The sequence below is a fragment of the Micropterus dolomieu genome, linkage group LG03 (genome assembly GCF_021292245.1).
Source record: "Micropterus dolomieu isolate WLL.071019.BEF.003 ecotype Adirondacks linkage group LG03, ASM2129224v1, whole genome shotgun sequence".
Lineage (NCBI taxonomy): Eukaryota > Metazoa > Chordata > Actinopteri > Centrarchiformes > Centrarchidae > Micropterus > Micropterus dolomieu.
The window spans coordinates 12,577,127-12,602,578 of NC_060152.1; the positions used below are offsets into that span (position 1 = coordinate 12,577,127).

Genomic DNA, 25,452 nt, shown 5'->3' on the forward strand with positions numbered 1-25,452 from the left:
CTTTCTCACATTATACACTATTGTGCACTTCAACTGTGAGTCCGGGCTGTTACCCATGATGCCTCGGCCATGGGGCTGAGTGACAGGCAACAGAGTTGAAATCACCAAGGACCCTGAAGGAGCCGAGTGGTTAACAAGGGGCCACAGACATCCAGGAGACCCCCAGCAGATGCTGCACTGTGGTCACATATCACTGCAGTGGCAATACAAGAGAGACAAACACATGTAAACACACACAGACACAAGTAAAAAGGAAAGTATCTAAGAGCCGTCTCTACCAAAGACTTAACAGCTTTGAGCAATTTGACATTGTGCATACAGATTTCTGTTTCTTGGAGCAATAATTAATGGGTTGAATCAATAATGCATTTCCCTTTTAAAATGATGCTTCTAGGGTCAATAGCAAGGGATTGGAGATGTGTTGGACATGAGAGAAGAGGAAGTGAAATGATTAGATAGGATTTTGCACCCCGGGACTGGTTGGACTGTGTTGGATGTAGGATACAATACCCCCCCCCCCCTACACACACACACACACACTTACACACACTTCTTTAACAGATTCACAATGCTTCAACATTTAGTCAGCAGCAGGCGATAAGAAGATAGGAGCATCAGAGAAGAGGACGGGGCAGAAGAAGTGATTACAGGAAAAGAGATGTCTAGATAAGATGACAGACGGGTGAATGGGGAGGCAGTCTGTGGATATAAAGGAGGAGCTGACACATGCATATGAGCAGACAAGGACACACACACATGCGCGCGCGCACACACAAAATTTTATGAAGTCCTAACAGTCCTCTCCTTACTATGGCTGTTATTTAATGTCAAACAAAGATAGCAGAGACGACTTGAACCCTAGAGGAGAACCGGCCAGTGCAGATAACATCACTCTAGACTGCCGATGAGAGCACACAGTCCAGTCTGCTCCATCACGTCACCAAACTGTATGTGTCAACTGCTAGGTCCCCTCCCTTTCGGGATGTGACACAACAGAGCTGGGTGATGATTCAATATTATCATTAAATATTCAACATTCTCTGGTATTTTAATGGGATTTTACAAATTTCTTCAGACATCTGAAAATATTTTTAGTAATATCATGACAGTAATTGAAGCCAATTTCGACCTAAATACATACACAACGGTAATAAGTACACAGACTGGTTTAATTAGAATAGTATGCTATAATTCAATTTGGATGCGATTTTGAAACATCGTATGAGGAAAAACATTTCGTAGCAGCACTCATTTCAAACACAGAAAAAAACATTCCATTCTGTGAGGCATGGAAAACATCTGTACAGCCGTTACATGTACAAATGAACATGAACACAATCATCCACCATTTACTACAGGCTTGGCAGCCCCCAGACGACTGTCTCCCGTCCCTAAGACCAAATATTTGCAGACCTATTTCATTTTTATCTCCGTTTTCATCTTTCATTCTGTATGTTTATATCTGAAGTTATGCAGACGTGCATGTGCCAGTGCGTGCATGTACTTTGTAAGAGCTGCCTGTTGAGACGGTGAATTAAACAGCAAGTGCATTTGATCTGCAAAGCACTCCAGGGCAAATACACAAAATGAGACACACACACACACACAGGCGCTTGCATACAGCATCAAAATCATTTCCGTCACAGAATCTATTCTTAGGAGCAGCAACAAACCATTCTTTCCCTGATATAAATCTCTTTTATTCATACTCACAGTCACGCGCGCACACACACACACACACACACACACACACACTAAGCTCAAAGCTACACTCCCTGGTGGTCATAATGCATTCACATAATGTTCTTTGTTTTTGTATTTTCTAGAACAGGATTTGTTCCAGGTAAGTCACAGCATGAAGACCTTTTGGGGCTTATTTAACTCACAAACACGCATGTACACAAGCGGCATCTTTCATCTGGTGATGGTGGGTGTTTATACAGGTGTGTCCAGGTCAGCGGCGTTCTGAGGACGTCAACGATTCCTTCCTATCTCCTGCATGTGCGCACACGCACACATGCATACAATCTGATCTGTGAGAAGCTAAATCAACACAGCTGCAACAACTCAGCCCTCATCGTCCTCCTCCCTTCACTCAGCCGTCTCCACTCCATCTTTAATCAGGCTTCTTCTCACTTTCTCTGTTCTGCTTTTTTTTGCCCCTTTGCTCTCTCTGTCCTCCCAGACTCCTCCTCTCCTTTCTTCTCTCTTCCACTTTTATTCAATCTTGCATTAGTCACTGTTAAATTTATATACCAGCTAGGTCTTTGTAGCTTTTGCCAATTCACAAGGCCTCAGATCTCACCCCTCCACTCTCCTCACACGATTATGCCCTCTTTGCCCTGCCTCCATACTAGCTCTCTCGTTCAATCCCTCTCTCCCTGCACTTCTCTGCCCTCCCAGCAGTTGGCCGAGCATGTGCTACCCCGGGGGAGACGTGCCTCATCCGCCCAACAAGGCACTGCAACCCCCAAGTTACCTCCAGCACTTTCAGCACGGGACAGGTAGAGTAAACGCCCAGGGGCCTCCAGGGGAAGCAGGAGCATCCACTTCTCCCTGTCTGTCAGCCTGAATGTGTGTGTATACATACATACCAACATACCTACCTACCTACCTACCTACGTGTGTGTGTGTGTGTGTGTGTCAGACACAAAACTGAATGACCAAATATAACCTCTGCACTCTGCTTTCACCTTGCTCAACATGACAATACTCTGCTACTGAACAGATTCACCAATCCGGTACTTTTAAAGCACCCTGTCTTGTTTAATGTTTTCATTACTTCAACATGAAGGTTACCCCCCCCTTAGGACATTTTTGTTGAAATTGATGTTGTCAAGCAACCCAGCTCACCATTGTTTGACACAGCATTTTTGGTATGTAACACAGCATGTCAGAACACTTATTTTCATTTTCATCTGCATTTCATTAACATCTTATAAGATGCTAATGAAATGCAGATGAAAATAAGGAAATGCCTGTTTCAAAAGTAAACAGTGGATTAGTGGTTGTTGCCTGAAGGCGCCGCCACCCAAAACAAACTCTATAAAAGTAGCCAAGCTGAGAGAAGACAGTAGATTAGAGCAGACATCATATCATTTCCAAAAAACAAACAGAAATAATACCAACGGCACTTTGTTCCCTTCCACCGAAAAGTACCTAATTTACCTACCTACCTACCTAAAAGTACCAAACCTTTTTCAACCTTCACAAACCACCACAGTAAGACACCAAATTTGTCACAAACTAGCTTAGACAGTGTGAAATTTAGAACTCTACACAAGAAATTTAAAAAAAAATAATATCACCAGACACTTGTTATCTTCCCTTATGATGTACTGTCAGGCCAGTACTGTACCCATCTTCATGTCTTGTTTTTGTCAGGGGCTTTTCTACTTCAGTCTAGTCTTCAGCAAATGAAATACATGCTTGAACTGAGGTCAGATGATTGACTTGGCCAGTGAAGAACATTCTATTTGGCCATAAAACTCTTTAATTACCTTGTCTGCGTGCTTAGGATCAGTGTCCTAAAACTGCAGGACTACATACTATACTAAGAGCTATGATTCAAATTCAAATGTGCAGGAGTACAGAACCAAAATAATGAAATACATATCACTGTCAGTTTAAAAAAAAGCCTAAAATTTGTGTAAGACACACAGCTGGAGATTTGATGATTCATCACAGGCAAGTAAGAGAAAAGGCCAGTTGCTTTAAAGCCAATGGAAATATGCAGAAACCTACTTTCATAATTGAGGTCAGAGGTAGACACTTGCTTTAATCCCTGTGAAGTCCCAGGTCACCGCATTCATCACTAAGACATCCATGCAACAGTCTTCACCATTCATCACTCACTCTGGGATTTATTAGTCAGGTCTGGAGCCAGAGGGTGAGAGGTTAAACGAGGAGCATTGTGTTAGCAGTTATCAGCATAGAGAGCTCCACACACAGTTATTCAACACTGCGGCTGTAACTGCCAGAGCTGGAATTTAAATACACAACTGTGTACAAACATGCATGTGTGAAACAGTACATGCAACAATCTGATAACACTCAAGTTCATTTACACTTTCACACACAAACATCTTGCAGAAACCCGATTGGTCCGCAACCCAGCAAAGCACTCTACGGGTGTCTAAATACACATACAACATACTTCTTTAGCACGCTGTATGACCAAAGAACACACACATTCTTTGTCTAATAACACACACACACACACACTGGTATAAACAGGGCCACTACCAGCTAGCAGGAGTGCCCAGGGGCACAGCACCATGTCTCATCACTGTAAGCTAATGTTGAACACAGTGGTAGTGCTTGGCGTAACTGCTGTCACTTTGGCTTCAGATCCAGGTTATTTGCTAGGAGCTCAAATAGGCAAGGTTCTGTGTTAGGGGGTCACCGCTTTCACATGAGGTGCGTACATTTTTTTTTTGTGACAAACACAGACAAAAGTGCAAGTGTTGCGCAAGCTGTTATTACCCGCTGCAGCTTAAAAGCCTTTCTGCTGTGCTCGAGTCTTTTACATTCAGCTAGAAAACCAAAGGAGTGTGTCTGTCCATGTGCGAGTGCGTGTCTGTGTGTGTAAGTGCTCTCTATCTTGCCAGCCTCAAATCCAAAGCAATTAGAGAGGCCAGATGGTGGGCTGGACTCGCAGTAAATAGCTGTGCATTGACAGAAGAAGCCTGCAACAAAAATGAACTGTGACAAGGAGCCTGGATGACACACAGATACATGCCGACATCAAAGCACCAGGCAAATATTGAGGACACGCTGCCATAACTGCCATAAACCAACTGTCACCATCGTGGGGATGCTAACAGCAGAACTTGATTGTATCGTTTGATGGGGACACAGAGGGGGTACTTGTATGTAAACCAAATAAGGCAGGTGCACATACACGCATCAACACACATTCCCTTCCATGCAAGAACATTCATACGTAAAACGTGCACACACACACACGGACAACCCTCTACATACCCTTCTGTTAAAATCTAACCAAACCAGTTTGGTTTAGTCAGAGTTCAAACAATGCAGCCTTTGAGAGGCACTCCATTCACAGAGTTTCAGCTTGGCCTGCACATTCCCCAACTGAAAACACAAACTGCCTCCCTCCAGGAAACCACTGAAACTACAGCATAGCATTCCTCTCACCTCTATCCTTTTCTCTGTGTGAACAATATTCGCCTGAGAGGCATTGAGGCCCCACTGAATATAATGATTTTTTATATTATATATATATATATATATATATATATATATATATGGGGGGGGGAGCGCATGTGCGCTTTGTATCATCACTCTTCATTAACCGCATTCTCAGGTGAAAAACCGGATAAAAAACGTGCCCTTTAAAAGAACTACAGCAATCTCCTACATACCTGTTACCAAGGCAGCAAGTTTACATCAGCCAACCAGGACACATATACAAATCAGAGAGACTGGGAGGAGGTGGAGCATGAGTACAGGACAATTGCAATCCACAAAATGGCTTCTCCTATTCCTGTGCTCAGTTTCCCATAAGCCTGTTATCACACCTCTGTTGACTGACAGACACACACACACACACACACACACACACACACACACACACACAAAAACCCCAACAAACATGGAGTAGTGTGTCTGGAGCATGAACGATGTGTGACAAGAGACAGAGAGGCCACTTCATATCCAGATCAATTAATCTATAAATCTAATCAGTGAGAATCAATGACTGGCACTTCTATTCATCTGGCTCCTCAGTCATCCAAGTGTTAAAGAGACAGAGGGAAGAAAAGGAGAAACAGATACAACACGCAGCAACACCGGAACATTTCAAAAATCAAGGAATCTTTAATAGCAACCAAATACGAAAAAAATATAGAAAGACACAACAAAATGGTGACAACAATTTGAAATCTGCTTTTTTTTCAAAGACTAAAACAAATTTGAAATTAAAAATACAAAAAGAAAATAAAAACCCAACAACTTTTACACAGAGCAGTCAATAATAAAAAGCACATTTTGGGATAAGACTGTTTTGTTGTGTGTACAGTTCATTTGTATAGAAGAAGCACATTTGCCAGTTTTGGCAGCAATCACAGCTCAGCAGTCAAGAATAAAGCACTCAGAAAACATAAATTATAAAGCACTGCAAAATAACAGAAAAGAGGAGAAACTGTAATAGGAGAAAATAAATCCTTCATGCTTGCTGTCACTGAGAAATACACAAACGTGACACCATAAATTAGTAATTCTTTTACTCTGCTACATATTTATATATTTATACTATGTACACAGGAAGGTTTTCTCTTTTTTGTGTGTGTATGAGTGAGATGGGAGATGTTAAGGCTTTGATTAGTCATCAGATGTTTGGAGCCAAAGAAATAGCAACAGTATGTGGCTTCCTAGAAAAGAAAAGTATTGGGTATTTTGACTATCCAACCTTGTGCTAGACCCCGGGCCAGGATCATGGATTTCTCTAAAAGCATTTTGTCTGACAAGCCTTACTTGGGTGCCTCAGTGGGTGGCAACGGTGTGCCAGTGTCTGTGGAGGCGGTCGTGGTGGCGGAGGTGAGAGAAGTCAAAAACAACATTTTGGAGAGGAGTAGGAAGTTGCGACTCTCTAAAAGCATTCAAAGGGATCTGTGAGGGGGAGGAGGTCAGAGCAGTGGCATTTTTATGAAAGCTATATTTCCTATGTAGAACAAAAGGCGCAACGGACAAACAGTTTCCTAAAAAGACTGTTTCTCTGACACTGGGTGAAAGGCGTGTCCCTGAATGTGTAGTCTTCTCTGCTCTACATGGTCACTGATTCGGGAACGGGTGGGACTATTTGGGGAGCAGAAAGTAGTGGAGCAGGGGACACATCGTGCTGTGGCTCTTTCCACAGTAACAGGACATGGTATATGTCCTGACAGAGCCACTGAGCAAGAAGAGGAGAAAGAAGAAGTGTCTTCGTGTGAGTTTGTGTGCAGCTATGCAAGCACATTTTTGTGTGGGCTTATGTCAGGAGATGGCAGGGTTGTCAGGTATGAGGTGTCTTCTGCACAGTTTGGCTGTGGGAGTGAGCATAATGAGAGTGACTGAGGGGTGTTTGTGTGTGGGCGAATGTTTCTCTGCATTCTGCGTATGTATATGTATAGTATGTGTGCACGAGTGAGTGTCTTCGAAATGCACAATAATATCTTCAGTTTGCCAGTGTTCTATGGTGACAAAGGGGTGGATACTCAGGTTACAGCCCCAATGGCAGTGAGAGATGTCCCAAAGCGTCCGAGCATCATGGAAATATGCACTGACACACACACACACACACACACACACACACACACACAAAGCTGACTCAGACACAACACAGACAGTCGCTTGTGTGGTTACAGTCTACCTGATAAATTATGAGTATTGTGGGTATTTTTGCATTCTGCAGGGTGCCTGTCAAGGAGAGTCAGAAGCCAATTGTGCAAAAAAAAAAGAAATAGTGTGTGCTTATTATGTGGCAATGCAAGGAATGCTAACTTGAACAAAAAAACATTATACAAGATTATATAATTTTTCCTCATCCCCAATACAAATCAACTCTTAGGCTTTAAGTAAACTCTGCTCAGACAGTTCAGTATACCCAAACCACCAAGGTATTCATTAGATTAAAAATTACATTCTGAATGCCCTCTGAGACATTTGAACTTCAGGCTTAGACGACCTTCCTCTTTATTTCCACAAAACTGGCAACACTGGCTCCATCGATCTGATATTTACATTTTGATAAATATCCACATTTTCACAAGAAAAATAAAGATGCTTACATATATATATATATATATATATATATAGTACACAGATACCTCACACCAAAATGTACATACAACATTTTTGTCCCGTATCGCCATTTTTACCCCAAGAAGTATTTCACTCACTTCTTTTTGTCGCTGTGACACACACGAGTGCAAAAGTAAGTAATACATTTTTATTTTGAGTGGTTGTGACAAATCAGCTGTGTTCAGTAAATTTACTGTACCCCAGGTTGACAGGTGTTCCATTCATATATAAGCTAAGGCCATTACACGATAATCCTATTGAACACACTGGCTTACAATATGCTAGACAGTGCTCAAACACTAAACGCTGTCTGTTTTTGTCATCTGCCTCCTGTGTCTCTCTCCGCCTCTCTGAAGGTTAACAGCCATCACAATGGCAAACAAGGACTGTCTGACCTGATACAGATACTTCTACTATATGCAACGGTTTCTCAGCTCTACAGTTCAAGGTTAAAAGCAGCTATGATAAGAAATGGGGCAAGCGAAATAATCCGTGCCCATGGCAATGGGTCACCCAGCATTTGACCTCATGACCTGCAGCAAACTGCAACCCAGATCTTAGCTGAGCCCTACAAGAGGTCAGTACAGTCATAGAGAGCCGCATTCACCAGATTTCTCAGTGGGTCAGAGGGGAATTGGTTAGAAGATCAGGAAAAGCATGATTAGAGGAGCTACAGTGGGGCCTCTCTCCAAGATTGTCCATCACAGTCATCCAGTGGCTACATAGATATAGTGACGCATGAAAATGTACGCACTGAGCCACAAAGAAAGCAGTGTACAGTAGCCACGAGTGGCTCGTTAGAAGGATAAAATAACAGTCAGGAGACAATCAGCCCTGAAGCTGCATCATAAAAAGGGCCAGTTCACCGCTTGTTGCCTGTTAGTCAATATGACTCCCATAGCTTTGCTGTGGACACAACCTTGTGTCTCCTGATCTGTTCACTATATTAAAAAACATCTGCTAATTGAAACAAATATTAGATGATCTCATTGAAAACCTATTTAACCATAATGTGGTCATAGGCTACTTTGGACGCGAGGTACTAAGTATGGGAGGAGGCAGTAGCGTCCATGCAGTGGAGTGAACATGGCCACTCTAGGTGGATTAGTCAGTCCTGGCATGTCAGGGCAGGCTGGGGCTGGAATAGAGTAAGTGGGGCGTTTGACACATCAGGAGCAGTAAAATACTCCCCTGCTCTCTGTGGCCGTGACCTCGACACTGCCCCGAATAAATCATACACTCCCCATAAATGCTGGGGGCGAGGGATGGGGGGGGGGGAAAAAGAGAGAGAGAGAGAGAGAGAGAGAGAGAGAGAGAGAGAGAGAGAGAGAGAGAGAGAGAGAGAGAGAGAGAGAGAGAGAGAAATCACCACGTCATAAACGATAAGTGGTGGCAATCTGTTTGTCCCAGCTAAGCGAACGACTTCACGGCTCATTACCAATCAAGCTCCTCCTGTCAGGAGGACTCTGAAGAGACGGGGATGAGGAAGAATAGAAAAGAAGAGACTTCCTCCTCTCTAGTCCTCCTGCCTCCCACATCTCCCCCTCTCCATCCCTTGACCCTGTCAGATCGGCTACACCTCATTCCCTCATCTCTTGTTTACCGTCTCTTACCTCCAGGCACAGTACAAAAGTTTGTATGGGAATACCTTGTTAAGAACTTAGTTCAAACTCTCTGCAAACTTTCTTTGTTAAATACAGCTGCTCTTGTATTTGTGCCGCATATAAAAGGACCTTATGTTCTTTTTTAGATTGTAAATTCAAGACTGTCTACTTTTGCTGATAGTTTGCAGTGATTTTTTTTTAAGTTTGAAAGGAAGGCAGAGAGCGGAAATGAGAACTCGCCAGTAAGACGTGAGTGTATACGTTGCTCTTTTTTTCTGAATTACCTGATGGTTACTGTCTATACCTTCAAATGTTTTCGTTCCCAACTCATCACTAGCTGCTAACTACCCACAAGCTGTCACAGCACAACATGTTATCAAAACAAAAGGTTTCCCACAGGAGGACTGACAATAGTAGGCAACACGTAACTGCTTGACAACCTCTTACACTTCTACTGTTTTGGTAAAGATAAGAGTGAATATGCAAGTGAGTTGCCTTCTCTATAGCCAAGCTTGTATCATGATTCCATTATCCCATTCCCACATTACATAGTTTCTCTCTTTTAGTCTGTCTGTCAAGAGTCCTTGTCAAGGTCCCAGTGATAGCGATAGCATGAGCAGAAGCGGTGGCAGCCAGGTTGTTTCTTTTCTCCGTTTGATTTTCAGTTCTGTTGGGACCAGATAACAACACTCCTATCTGAACATCCCACCACACCCTCCTCCTGTTCATTCAGCCCATTCTCGGGCTGCACTGTGATTAATAATTGGCTATATTTAAAATCAATTTTCAAAAAATAAAAGTGGTATTATTTTTTCTTCTCTATCAGACAGGGATGACACCCTGGAGCCACAAAATCCTAGGGAGGAATCCTCCATCCCTCCTTTTTCTCCTCCTACTTTCCCCCTCCTCCTCCTCCTCCTCCTCTATACGTAGACAGCAGTCCGTGAGATGACAGAGCCATCCCGCTGGGACTCCATGTCATCATCCAGGTAATCTCCAATAATATCATCCTGGTCATGCGGTGGACGAAGCTGAAGGATGGGGGCCCCTCCAGTGAAGTGGTCATACCTCTCCTCCTCCTCCTCCAGCTCATCAAACTTCCTCCTTTCTGCATCATCTAATTCATTGCTTAGCAGGATATCTTGGGCAGTGGGCGTAGTGGCAACAACTTCAGGCCGACCCCCCATGGTGAGCGGCTGGTGGTGGTTGTTTTTCTCACCAAGGCCCTGGTGGGATGTGCTCTCGTTGTAAAGTAACATGGGGCCGTTGTTGTTACCACCTCCAACGCCACCACTGCCTGCGCCTCCACCTGTGCCGTTCTTGCTGGCCTTCTTGCCGCCGCCAAATATGCGAGTCTTCATGTCACTGCCGCCATTGGCACGGTAACCCTGCTGTTGCCTGCGGCTACGGGTGACAAGAACAGCGATGAGAGCGGCGACCAAAAGGAGGGCCAGCAGGGAGCCAATCACGGCTCCCGCCACAACGCCGGCATTGGATGGGTTCACTGAGGGCTCTGTAGGAGGGAAGAGAGGCAGGGAGGGAGAAAAGGGAAGAAAGGAATATGGTTGAGAAAGGGAAAAAAAGACAGCCGTGTACAACATGGAGAGAGGGCAAGAGGGAAAATAGAGACAGCATAAAAAGGAGTAGGAAGAAAGAATATTGTCAAGGAAAATTGAGAAAAAGGGAGAGGGGAACACAGAAAGAAGGAGTTGGATGATGTCCGTGTTGCTGGTCTGAACTGTATTCAGTGAAGTGTGTAAGAGTGCTGAGGTGTCAGTACAGTCAAGTGTGTGTCTGTGTGTGTGAACGTGTGCTGAGCCTCTTTCTACATTGACATTTCCTCCTCTCCCTCAGAGCTGCTCCCATTCCCACAACAATGTCTCAGCCACATATCCCTGTGTAGCCATTGAATGGCCAGGATCTGTCCAAGGCTTTACAACAAATCACAAGGCAAGGGGGGTAGGGGATAAAAAGTATGACACACACACACACACACACACACACTTTCTGAAGGAATGGGGAATGGCATGTGCAGGGCAGAACAGGTGGAGGCCATGCAGAGGAGGAGGATAATGATGGATGGATGAGTGGAAGATGGAAATTAGAAGGAGGAGGTGGTGGCGGAGTGAGTGAGTGACAAAGTGACACAGCGGAATGACAAGTCCTCCTGGAAGCCATGAACTTAGAGCATCGGAACAGAGCACCCCTCTCGGCTCCAGTAAACCACAGGCACTGTTTTAGTGCATACCGGTCATATACGAGTGTCCTTTTTTAATCTAGCAATACTGGTTTAGTCACGACTGCCATGTGACACACACATTAAAAGAAGCCATTTTAAGTTAATTTTAAATTAAAGTAAAGTGCACACAGGCTAAGGAGGGTATAAATAAAACTAGGGATACACTATCCAATACACAGTATTTCGGTTTGTGTATAAAAACTCCCGAGGAGTAGTGGGGTCTAAATCAGGGTTGTGAAGACTGTAAATATAACTTGTCAGCCATATAGCAACATCTCTTAAGATTAAGTCTGGCTATTGTTTGAAATGTTTCCATTTACGGTGGCAAAATCACTTTCAGTTTTCATAACTTTCAATACCAATACCACTGATACCAAAAGCAATACTTTTCTTGATTCCTTACTTTGAAGAATATAAACATGTTTTACAAAAGAACATTTTCTTCTTTTTCTTAAAATTTGCCTATTTAAATGCTTAAGTTAAGTTTTCAGCCATACAGAACTTTGCCTAAATAAAATAAAGTCGGAAATCAGAAAAATTCTAATTTAGATATGGAAATATCAGATACAAATTATGGAAACCACACAAAAAATCTGACCAAGCATTCAATGCCAGTTTCAGGACCTGGTACCATGGACACATTTTTGTCAGTAGTCAAAAAGTATTGAGGTTTGATAACAGGCCTAGTTAAGACACTACAGGCGAGTAAAGCCCCACAGTGCAAGTTTCCGGGGCCATGGGTTCAGGGCTCTAAGTGCTTTCTGGGAGCGTGACAACTCCCCACAAACCATGTGACTGTTTTCCCCATGTGGTCATCATCTATAACTCAGTGGGCAGAGAGTATGGCACTAACACTGCTGAATTTCAGGGTCAATGCTATCTACAATGGTGTTTGCATTTACTGTACTTTGAAGCACTTTGAATAAAAATGTTTTCCAAGTGACACTGGTTAAGGAAAAATGTACAAGGTTACAAGTATAAATCACATTTATAGGAAGGAGGAGCATTTCAGTGGTGAATCTACAGCTTAGGCTTTATTCCACAAGCTGTTTTTACAACAACGTGCCTTCTTTAGACCTTAAATGAGCAAGCCTACTTTTAGTAGAGAAAATTGATGCCTGAATGTATATTATTCCCACCTTTACAGGGTTCAAAGCATTTCAGTTTGGGGCTTATCATATATTTAGTATGAAAACATTTTTATTCTGATTTAATGTATTTGTTTATTCTGTTTAAATAATTTTGTACATTTGGATGTCCCAGAAGTAATAAAACAAAATGCTTTCATGTTACTCTTTTAATCCCTGAAGGTGGCAGATTGTTGCAGAAACATTTTATGGAACAAAGTCCTTTTATTATCCAGCATACTAACGTTTTCCAGCTTCCTTCAGGTTTAAGGGCATGAGCTACACAATAAAACCAAATAAGTCGTGTTGAGAAAATTAATTTTAAATTTTAGTCCCTGGTTGAAACTGATCAAGAACCCTTAGCTAAGCTGCACATCCTTTCTGTTGCTCTCCTTTCCACTCGCTGCGCTTTCACCAGCCGCTGCAGAGGATTAACCAGCAGACGCTGCTGTTGAAATCCCTGCCTAAATTTGAAAGTAGCGAATCAGCCCGATTCGTATTGTCATTTCCATTTGAAATCCAAAAGAAGTCGGGGGCCTCTTGTTAACTGTACAGAGAGCTGACAGAATTACTCTTGTAACACTGATTCTTGTCAAGAGAGAAAATGGTCGTCTACTGCTGTCTACACCTGTGCTCCGCTCTTCTCTTCCTCTCCTCCACTTTTCTCCGTCTCTGCCTCCACTTCACCAGCTGTCTCCTTCATACACTCTTTTAGTCTGCTCTAAATCCATTTCCATGCCAGCTCTTCATTTTACGTTTGTATTTCTGTCATACATTACTTTTCTCTGTGCTCTCCTCCTCCATGCTTCACTTTCAACACATGCCTAGGGGAAAATATTAATGATTTCATGTAGGTATATTTTCTCTTCCTTTCTTTCAATTTCTTTCAACACTGTCCCTCTCCCCTCCTATTCTCCCTCGAGCTGTGCTAAACATTGCTGTTCACACACATGAGAGTGAGAGCTAGCCCTCCATGTCCACTTGTAACAGGAACACAAGAAATGCATTATCACCTCGGGCTCAGAGGAGCTCTGGCACACGCATCGTGGCATCAATCTCTGTGCAAACTTGGGGCCGGATGCTGCCACACATTGCAGTCACATCAAAAGGGAATTACAGTAAAATTTTATGCAAATTCTCCCTAAATTCCACTCATCCAATTATTTTTAATGCGTTGCTCAAGCCAGTTCTTAAGTATCTCTCTCAAAGTCTATGCTGGTAAGCCTTTTTGTGGATGATGATTCATGTTTTATTCTACCCTTCTGGAGACAATACTTGAAAGACTCAAGAAGTAGATGTAAAGGAGCCACCCCAGGCTCCCAGTACAGGCCCACTACAGAGTCAGACACATCCTAACAAAGCACCAGTGGAATTCATTTAGGGGGTGAGAGGACATCTTCTAAACACATGCTGTTGGATCAACCAGCAGACAAACTGCAATATGCATGCTGTGTGGATAACAAGGAGAGAAAAAAAATTTAGAAAACAGACAAATTCATAAATACAGTAACTGCACCCCCCACCCTCTCCTCCCCAAACGCACGCGCACACACACACTGTGGAAGCCAAAAAACAGCATGCTTCTTATGAAGTCACGTCCAGCATGACCGTAAGCTCCAAGTGACCGCAAGTAATGAAGGAGATGGAGCGGAAGTACTGTCTACTGCAGCTTCCCAAAAACATGCACGGTTTCACACACACACACACACACACACACACACACACACACACACACACCATTATGGTCGTCAGAGGTCTGATGCTGGACTGGGCTGCACCTAGAGCATAGCTTAGTAGTAGTCTCTGTCTGCATGCTAACTTATCGAATAGAGCTGTGTGTGTGTGTGTGTGTGTAGGGGGGGGGGTGAGAGTGTGAGAGAGAGAGAGAGTGTGTGCTAATGAGGGGTGGGCAGGGGGCCAGTGGCAGGCTGGAGGGAGACTTGGCTCCATCAGACCTGTTCTCTGGCTGTTTTCGCATGGCCAGAGACACACACTGACAGACAGAGACAGATACAGGCAGGCAGGCAGGCAGGCAGGCAGGCACACACACACACTCAGTGGAGGAAAATGGCAGTCCCTTGCCCTTGAACTGTCTCCTTAGATGAATCTGAAAATGGGAGAGATTGTATGAATGTAGAGGAAATCTTTTTACGTTGAACTGAGAAGGCCCTCAGAACATGGGGGGATTGAATTCGGGACATTTCACTTTTTGAGGTTCAGGAGAGCAACCCCTATAAGGAACGATGGGGGAAAAACAAGACGGAAGATGGAGAATCTGGGTTAGCCACACAAGAACCCCCGAGAGAGAAGCCTGGAATGGAGGGATGGATAGAGGGATGGAGACTACTAAGCTGTGATTAAGGAAGAGCTACTGGTATTTAAGAGTTAAGCTTTTGAGAGAGAGGGAGATAGCATGAGCAGGAGAGAGAGAAAAGGCTGGGGGCAGAAGACTCTTCTCTTAGCAGGGAGACTCGCGGAGGCTGAAAGACAACCTGGGAGATAAGGATGAGGAGGAGAGAGCATATGCTAACTGAGAGGATGAGAGATGCAATGGAAAGAGCAAACTGCAGCGAAACAGATAGCGAGGGAGAGAGAAATCGAAAGAAAGAGGAGGGGAGAGCAGGGAAGGATACGTTTGCGTGTCTGACTAAGCGGCAGGATCGAAGATGAGAGGAGGAGAGGCAAGGAGAAGAGAGGACATCCATCCCTCTCTCTGCCTCCAGGAGCACAGGACAAGACAAGGCTGAGGGTAGAGGACACGGGTAAACACTCACATAGACACACACTAGTGTGTAGCTTTTATGCGTGTGTCTGTGTGTCATGCAGCTGTGGGGTAGAGAGGAGCGGGGGACCTGCTATGTAGCAGGTGCTGGCCATTTCACGCCTGTCGGCCCCTCTTAGCCCTGTTTGTCTACACACATTCACATTAGCCTCCACAGGTCTGCGTCGCATCCCCATCTGGAGTCATTCCACATCTTTCTCTCGGTCTGTTTCTACCATCATTCACTCTTTCATTTCACTTCAACCAATACTGACTCATCTCTTTCTTTCTTTCTTTCCTGCCATTTCTCTGCCATCTACAAACCTCCTTCATTATGACACTTGCTGGTTGCCTCAGTCACCTCTTAACTGCTGGCAAATTTAGCACACATCTTATCCTCCTCCTCTTCTGACAGTGAGTAAGAGAGGAGTGGGAAGGAGGGAGGAGGTGGTCGGCCGCAAGAGAGCAAGATGAGATGGAGGAGGGAGATGACAGGACAAGGAAACTGTGGGAAGTTCAACACTGGTAGAGACCAGAAAGAAAAAGGAGGAGGGAAAATAAGGAGAAAAGTGGGATGAAGAATAGGAGTGGAAATGTAGGATAAAAGACAGAGTGAGAAAGGGACGGATGGTGGAATGAGGAGAGAAGCAGCCAGAAGCTGAAGCAGCAAAGGGTGACTGATCCGCTCTGAGAGGCTTGGAGACAGACACACATGCTATGCTGAAAGATAGTGGAGGCCAATAGCAGAGGAGATAGGATGCAGTGGCACAAGATTCCCATGGGAGTTTTAAATGCCGTCAGCATACGCTCTCTCCCTCCTTCCCTCATGCCTTTGCTCTCTCACAATCTTAGTGTGAGGATTGCATGCTGGCACTGAGTTATCCTGGTGCACGTTCCCTGGCTTTTTAGTCTAAAAGCAGCAGCCTCCATCTTTCTCCCTCTGCTCCCTGGATCTTTGTATCTTCATTGCTCGCTGCTTGTAAGACACAGCAGGAGATGGTGACATCCTTAGTGCTACAGGAGCCAGTTACACTACTATGCAGTGGTGCAGAGTGGCCCCAGAGAAGTGGTGACGCATGCTGTGGCACCATAAGGAGCCAAGGGACTTGAAAGATGGGGGCTGAGAGAGAAAAAAAAAAATGAAATAAGGAGAGAATGAGCAAGAGGACATAAAAAGAGAAAGAAAACGAGGGCATGAAGTAGCTGGGTTGCTCTTAAAATGTAGCCACTAGAGAAATGCACTGTTTCCCCATTACGGGCCAGGTTTATCCCCATGTCAGCAGTAAATAACTTCAGGTAAAGTGCAGGCATGTGACAGAAGAGTGGAGGAGGATGTATTTTGCATGAGGTGAAATGCAGGAACGAACGCTGTTGACAGGGGCAGCTAAAACTATTGAGGAACATGGATGAATGGAAGTGTGGACTGTTTTCCATCCTAATTGGCACGTTCTGGATGGTGGATCTCCGAGACCTGAGACGGTACAACAAGCTATATAACACACAGAAAAATGCATGCACCTGAATATATACATATAACAAATATGAACCAGCAAACACACATATATACACAGACAGACACAGTGTATCAGCTAAACCCAAGGAAACACACAATCCACTTCAATTCAAAGTCAACACTGTCACTGCGAGACAAATGTATCACTTTTAGTGATTGCCGCCTTATCTTCAAGACACTGACTCTAATGAACACTGCTCATTTGCTTTGCTTTAGTCTCCTGTCATTACTGATGGCCAAGGGTACCGCTGAGAAGCTACTCAGTCGCTTTTGTGATCATGAAATTAGAAGGGCGAACTGCTCTCTCATTTTAGGAAAATAGAAGAAAAGAAAAAATATCAGTGAGAAGGACCATATCGTCAAAGTGCACCACTCAATGTGAGCTACCGTTAAAAACCTTGTGAAACACCACTTTAAATTCCATGTGATGTACAAGGCGGGTAGACCGGCCTTGGGTATTGCTGAGGCATAGAAACTTTGATAATACAGTGTTATTGAGTGCATGCAAGGAGACATAGAAAAGTAGCGTGCATTCTTAATTTGACACAGAGAAAGAGAGAGATGAAAAGCTGAAGGGGAGAACGCAAAAGTGCATGCACATACACAGTCTAAACAGTCACATACATACACACCATGGACAGAGCAGCGGGACCCTCTAGCCCTACACTACACACCCAAGACAGTCCTCAGCAAAAAGGTACGTGTGTATGTGGTGTATGTTTGTGTTCATGTAACATGAACAGGTAAAATATGCATCCCTGGGGAAGACATGAGAGTACAGTACACCAGGAAATGTAGCATGTGTGACAAAAGTGCACTTGGTTCTAGTTCATCAGTTCACAGGATATAAATGTTTTCATATACGAGCCATGGAAGGTCTAGATGATGAATGAGACCCAAGTGAGCCACAAATGGGTTTTTCATTTCACTTCTGAAATGTTCACTGCTTTACTGACTCATTTGCTGTGTACAATTTATCAGTGTTTTAGGACATTTGTAACAAATTACACTTCGTCTTGGTTTTAACCTACTTAGAGCAGCAGATGGGTGGATTTGTAATGACAGGAACAATTCTAAAGTTAATTCATCATATCACAGAGAGGTGCATAAAAATATCACTCCTGTTACTTGTTTCTTGTGACAAACACCCAACATGTTGTACTCCAAGCAGGTTAAAGTATGCTTTTAAGTGTTATCTGACCTACATCTTGAGAAATGCTTACGCACATGCTATGTATTTGTACTTTTTGTGTACATGTGTTGCAGTGTGTGCTTGTTTGTGTCCTTTAACTCACCTCTGACCATGGCTGTGACCTGGTCCCTGCCGGTCCCAATGCGGTTATTGACCTCACAGACAAAAGTGGTGTTGACGGCATCATCCACTTTCAGTACCTTCAGCTCGTTGCCTGTGATCTGCACCGTGTCTGGCATCTCTCCAGACATACTGCAGGGACATGAGCATATCAGCATGAGAAAGGGAGAAGGCCAAAAAAGGAAAAAAAAAAGATTTGATTGTGGTTGGTTTGACTCTGGGCACAATGAGAGCACTGAGACAGATGTACATTTACAGAAATGTGCTGTATTGTGCAATGTCATCAAATTCCACTAATCTTGATCGGCAGTGCCTTTTGAGGAAAGAGGAAACTGATTGTAAAACTAATCAGTTTCCTCTTTCCTCAAAAGGCAATCCATTATCACATAGTGGAGGAAAATAAAATGGAGACAGGAGAAAAATCAAAACTGCTGGATCCAGGCCCAAAATCTCATCTCTCCCAGTTTAAAGTTCCAGACTTTTCTAATTTTGTCACAGTTATATTAATAGATAATACAGAAAAAATGAGAGAGAGAGTTATATTGTGTTTCTCATTATGTGAGGGTTAAATCGCAAGTCCATGATGAGAATTATTACACGGCTATCTCCATAATCAGTGCACAGGGCTGTAGTGGCAATAATAAAAGCACTGATTACAGCTCTGTGGGGCTGGGAAAGAAGGGCAAGGAAGGGAAAATGAGAGAGAAAGAGAAAGCACAAGATGTTGGGAAAGAGAGACCGAGCAAGAGACTACGACACAAAAGAGATGCTGAATGTGCTGATACTTACGTCTTCCATTGGGCAGAGATCGGAATGGGGTTTCCGTTAGCCTGGCAGGTGAGTACTACATTTGTACGACCCAAGTACCAATTATTGTCATAACCCACTATTGTCACCTGAGGGGCGTCTGGGGGAAGGACAGATGGATGTCAGAAGGGAAGAGAAAAAATAGCAATGACTTCACTTAATCACTCCAATGTTTGAAAGGTTGCAATCATGTTAGAGTGTGAACAGCAAAGAAATTCAGGGAATAATAAGTGATAGGTGTCTTACATTGAATGGCTAGCTTCAGTGGGAAGCTCTCTGCTTTGTCCTGTGTCCTGTGCACCACCACACAGCTGATGTCTTTCCCGTTGTCTGCTGCTGTGGGAACCATAATGTACTCGCTGCTCACTGTCACAGTGTTGTTGGCACCCGGTTTAGACACTGTTGTCGCATTGCCATTGGCTGTGGTCACCCAGGAGATCTGGGCAGCGGGGCGGCCATCCATAGAATCGCAGCGTGCCACAACAACTGGATTAGTGCCTGCTTCCACTGTTACGATGGAGGCTGAGTTCTGAGGCTTAGCTGATGGACGGATGGACGAAGTGATGCGAGGATGGAGAGAGGAAGAGACACAGAGTGGGCAGAGATAAGATTAAAGGATGTAGAAATAGATAAAATGGAAATAAGACAGCTGAGGGATAAAATAATGTGAACCATTATTGATAAACAATTTGAGTCACCAGCCTGACAAAATTCAAAACCTCCATCTCCAAATATCATCTGTCCCCCCGCTCACCCTCTCTCCTCTGTCTTTTTTCTCTCCAGGGCCTACATTGATAAACAATTACAAGCACCAGCGCAAACACATCCAAACCCTAAATCTTCTTTCACTTTCCCTCCATTTCTTTAATGCATTCCCTCTCTATCCCCATCACCAGCAACTGATTAACTATTTCCCTGACTGGTCCACTGCACTTCCATACACAAATTCTAAATCACTACATGAACTCTGTCGTCCCCCACCCTCTCGACTCTACCTCACTCCTCAATTGCCTTCTCTGATACTGGTATGGGATCAGGAGAGCGAGGAGGACAGGAGCTGACAGCAGGCATGACAAGCAGCCAGATCAATAGAGTGCCCGAGGGGAGGCAGGGAGGTATGATGCATTCAAGAGTGAAGTGAGCGTAGCAAAGGCACTGGGCCAAGGTTAGACCAATGGTTCCATTGCATTAACAAGAACACAATTGATCTTACAATACCACTTTTAATAGCAATTAAGGCTAGCTGGACATGCTTTTAACCTGCGTGCTACCTTTGAGTGAGGGAGAAAGAGAGGTAGGCGGAGAGTACTTTGCATTTATATATATAGTAAGCAAGGTAGAGTTGACAGATAGATAACAAATTTAAGGAAAAAAAACAACAAATAAATGCTTCAATGCCCTTGGCACAGATTCAACAAGTCCCTAGAAACTCTACTGGAGTGACAAACACCATGGAACACCGAAAAAGAGTTTTTTGACAGTTGGCCAATTCTCTAAAATAAAATCCTGTCCTACTCATTTCGTTCATGGCATGAAAGTATAGGGAAAAACTCTTCAACAAACTACAGATCTTTCAGAACAGGGCTGTATTGGGTTTGATTCCTCTGTACCTAACAGAGATCCAATTTGGGCTTAAATAATGGTAATTTTCTTAATATATAAATTTTACAGGTAGCATTTAACACTGTTGCAAGTCCTTCAGAGGCAAACCTACAACCCAGTGTGGTGCATAATATTTATATCAACAGGCTAAAGACTTTTAAAGCTGGGGGAGGCAATGTTGGAGAAACTAGCAAGAGACAGCTAGACTTTGTATACAACCGAAAAAATCCAACCCCCTAAACTGCAGGCCTTTCTTTTCAGGCGCAATGGGTGCATGGGGCAGAGTGCGTGCAGGCAGGCAGACATAATGTCAACAAATATAACAAAAATGCATCTCAAATAAAATGCCTACCCTAGCTTTAATACCAACACGGGTAATGGTGCCAGAAATTGGAATGAGTTACCATGTTGCATTAGAAAATATGTAGCAACCACAGTTATCAACAGAACATGAGATTTCGGCTGATGGAAACTTGAAAGTGAAAGTTAGTTATAATTTGTTTGTAATTTTCTGTTTTGGATGTTTACCGTGGAGTGATTTTAGTATTGTAGCCTAGTTACCTGGACATCTGCATCTTTGAAATTGTTCCATCACGGACCACTATGGAAATACAGTAGGTTCTGGACTTTATAGTAGCCCCCTCGAAATCTTTGTAGTTCTGTGTGATTTAATATTCTCTATCACATAAAGTAAAATAAACTAAACATTCTTCCAAAAGATATTCTTTTTCCATAATAATGGTTCATAGCACTGTGTAACATGCAGGCACTGTTATGGACTCAAGCTTTTATATTTATTAGCTTTCTGGGTATCTCTACCTGCTTCCAACAATAGTTTTAAAGTAAAACTGAAAGCTTGAGACTGAAACATAGCCTTTGTCCTTTGTTGGAGTAATATTACTCTTATGTGTGTTAAATATCAGTGGATCTCCTGGTTGCTGCCTTAAATGTCAGTCCAAAATATCCCATAGGTGTTCATTTAGGCTGAGCCTATAAAGGCCGTATTCACATTTTACATCAAACCATTTCATGTCCCCTCATGCACAGTGTGAAAGCATCTGAATTTGCTGTTTCTAAACTCATTTGCTCAGTATGACCTATAATTTGTCACCTATCTGTATATAGACATTATACATAGTATACATATACAGAGTGACCTACCCAGCATGACCAGGTATGTTATGCCTTGCTCGTTGCCACTGGGGTAGGTAGCATACTCGCAGATGTACTTTCCCTCATCGGTCATCCTAACTCCGCTTATCTGGATTGAGGGACTGGCCAGGTTTGGGGGACTGGGTGTGAAGGTGACTCTGCCCTTCACTGGTGAGTCGGGGTAGTTGGGATCAAAGTTGGGGTGAAACACAGCGATGTTGATCCTTTCTCCATCCTTCGGCTCGTAGATCCACGTGACCTGTGGCCGAGGATATACAGGGTCAGTGGTTAGGATGCGCACAGTGACTGAGAAAAACAACAGGCCTCATTTATCATGGCATTGATAAGCAACACGGGAGCATTTTAAGACATTCACATTTTGCTGTAAACTCCATGGGGCAATGTACACAGCATCACAATCAAATAAGTGGAGCAGGTATGAATATGGATGTGAGTTTTTCAGGAGCTGCACTCTCTCTCAGCTGCTCCTAGCGGAACCAAGCAGGGTTGTGCACTTCCCACTTCATTGAGATGCAACTAAGAAGTGTGCACATTACCATATTCAATCCCCTAAAGCAAAATGAAGCTTAGTATTGTTTGTTTGGAGTAATAAAACATTAAGCCTAAATGTAATAAAAAAAACTATTACTAGCCTTAGGATCATTCCTGGGGGCTATGATTTGTTAGACTAAGGTTTAATGTGCTAGGTAAAGACAGCACATGGACCTGTACCATCATTTTAATTGTGATGAACTGCTGTTGTCCATCTGTGCGACCTTGTTTCACACACCTGCAAGATCTGGTTGATGCATAACTGATAAATACTTTTACAGGAAGAAAATACTCACATATTTAATCAAATATTAAATTGTGTATTTGCTTAATTTCCAATGTCTATTCGCTTCATTTGAGAAAGCAAATCGTAGTCACAAGCAATATCAACAATTTTTACTGTGTCTAGTCAGCACAATGAGCTACAATTTCAGGATGAAACTGACATTTTTATTAGAATTTCATACCACAAACCAAGTTTGGTGTGTGGTGGTATAAAGAACAAATTAAATTCTAACTGAAAAAAGAAAACACTTGTATCCAGACAGTGTGCAATCTGACCATTGTGAGCTGAATCCCAGTGGCATCAGTAAATGCACAGCGTAGGTTGACTGTCTGGCCAGGATATGACGACACTTCTGGCTCTACCTTCACCCGCTGACCTGACACTCCTAAGAAAAACAAAGAGAGAGATTAATGTCTGTTTCCTTCCATTCCAAGTTAGGAGAGGGGACAAGGTAAGGGAGTTGAGGAATCATGTTGGTACAGAGCCTCCTGATGATAAATGAGGACAGTGTGGAAGTGTCTGGTACAACAGAGGACAGCATTAGTGAACCCAGGCAAGTAGGCCAAGAGTCTGGTATCTCTCCATGACTGCGTGTGTGTGGATTGAGTGGCCGGAAAAAAGGGGATGTGTGCTGGAACAAAAAAGAAAACGAAAGCCCGTTCTCTTTTGCACATGGTCATAAATCATCTGTATGGGTTATGCTTTTCTATAACCTGCCATTTGCTGTGCCGACGACACATTCCTGTGTAACAGCAAAGAGTCAAAATAAATATGCTTTTCTTGGTGTGTTGTGTCAGTGGGCGTGTGAGAATCAGAAAGAAAGAAGGAGCTTTAGAACGACAATCTGTCCGTGTGTGTGTGTGTGTGTGTGTGTGTGTGTGTGTGTGTGTGTGTGTGTGTGTGTGTGTGTGTGTGTGTGTGTGTGTGTGTGTGTGTGTGTGTGTAATCCAGGTCTCTGTGAAAATGTAATTACTTGTATGAGTAAGCGCGCATTAGTGTATGTCAGCAAGATGGCACCTGTTTTAAGTAAGAGTGGATTACCTGCGGATACACAACTTCAAATGTCTGCAGCCAGGGCTATGTGTGCGAATGTGCGTGTGCTCACAATGAGTTTACCAGAAAGCTACACACATACAACAGCACCAGTGAAACACAGCTTACCCTAAAGTCAAACTATTACTTGAAGAACTAGTTCCACCAGTTTATGCTGAGCCAAAAGGTGTTGTGTTGAAACTATTATGATCAGAAGGGTTGAAGGAACCCCCCCACCCCATTGGATAGTAGGAGATAAGAGGAAAGGGCAGTGCTGTCTATCTCTTTTGATGAGCAATAAACACCGTTCCTTCTCTTCTCTAGGGAGATCTGAGATATCAATAGAGGATGAGAAGAGGGTGCAAGAAGCGAAAGTCTGAGTGGGAAAGTGGAGGAAAACAAGCCTTTCCTAGAATAACACCAGCTCTCCCAGGACCAGCCCAATTTACAACCACAAAACAACCCCCTTGTAGCCACAGAGGAACCTCTGGACAACCACTAAGCAGCATGTGGGAGCAGAAGCAGAGAGACTTATTTTGCTGGAAAGAGGAACAGCTTACTCCTCCCCCGGGCACACATACACGAGCATATCTGTACGAGTAGACACACAAAAGCATGTGCACACACACTCATACACGTGTACATCTTATGACATCTTTACTTCAAGCTCCTACCCAGTGATCTTTCAAATGTCTGCAGCATTTAGTGAAGATCAAGCTGCAACTTTTTGTCAATCCACCTGAACTAGTCTGACTAACAACAGATTAGTTTTGGGAATGGGAGCTGTACTCTGGTTACCAAAGGATGTAGCAGAGCATGGGGAAAGGGGATGAAGGGTTATGGAAAGCCTTGATTACTAGTCTTGAATGGGGTATGTGGACCAGGTCAGATGTCAGAAGTCATTACACAATCTGGCACTGAAGATAAATTAATAAAACTCAGATTTTATTTGTGTGTACATGTGCAAATTCACACACAAACACATGCAGAGCCATTGTGTCCACATATAATATGGGGGCAGAGCGAAGCTGGGCCTGTTGTCTGTCATTCGGAGGCAATAAGAGGAGAGCCAACACAGGTCAACTCCTGCCAGAGCTCAGATGAGAGACTGGCTGGCCTTATGAGACTCTATATAGCCCCAGGGAAATGAATATTACACACAAGACATACAAAGACTTGCACGCCCTCATCCTCCATGATAGTCCCCAAACCCCAGTCCTGAAGACTCAGAGACTCGGTGTCATTAGAACAGCAGACACAGAGAGGAAAAAGTCAACGTGTGCATGCGTGTGCATGTACAAGACACATCAGACTTTTGGAAATGCTTAGGGGAGGCTGCATTTGAAATAGTAATTGTCAGTATAAATATTTAGAAAGCAGTGGTCATATTAAACAGGAGAGAGAGACAGGAGGCGGAGGGAGACAGGAACTGAGGGAATTAGAGAATAAAAGACGGTTCAAGGGTAAGACTGAGGAAAAAAGGAGGAGACAGAGGGAAAGAAAAAGAGGGTTGGAGGGGAGGAGAGTGAGAACAGAAGCCTTGTGTCACCGCTGCTCTACTTTACAGTAGCTCTGCTGCCTGCAGGTAACATACAAGAAATGCCACCAAACCAAATGCACATGAACAAACAAATGCATGCACACACAAACTGCCCTCTTTGA

At 43.5% G+C, this 25,452-nt stretch overlaps 1 protein-coding gene across 3 annotated transcripts in view; it reads right to left on the reverse strand.

Moving 5' to 3' along the window:
- The window catches only part of si:ch73-22o12.1 (nectin-2), an 81,505-nt gene that overhangs the window by 27,940 nt on the left and 28,113 nt on the right, over nucleotides 1-25,452 (reverse strand). For 2 of the 3 annotated variants that reach the window (XM_046044770.1, XM_046044769.1), the window contains exons 2-6: nucleotides 23,034-23,143; nucleotides 21,930-22,179; nucleotides 19,413-19,706; nucleotides 19,149-19,266; nucleotides 18,343-18,491 (exon numbers count right to left, since the gene is read on the reverse strand). In XM_046044770.1, coding sequence (XP_045900726.1) covers nucleotides 18,343-18,491; nucleotides 19,149-19,266; nucleotides 19,413-19,706; nucleotides 21,930-22,179; nucleotides 23,034-23,143 — 921 coding nt within the window. Of the gene's footprint in view, nucleotides 1-5,821; nucleotides 10,921-18,342; nucleotides 18,492-19,148; nucleotides 19,267-19,412; nucleotides 19,707-21,929; nucleotides 22,180-23,033; nucleotides 23,144-25,452 lie in introns of those variants that run through there. The other variant, XM_046044768.1, reaches the window with a different exon arrangement.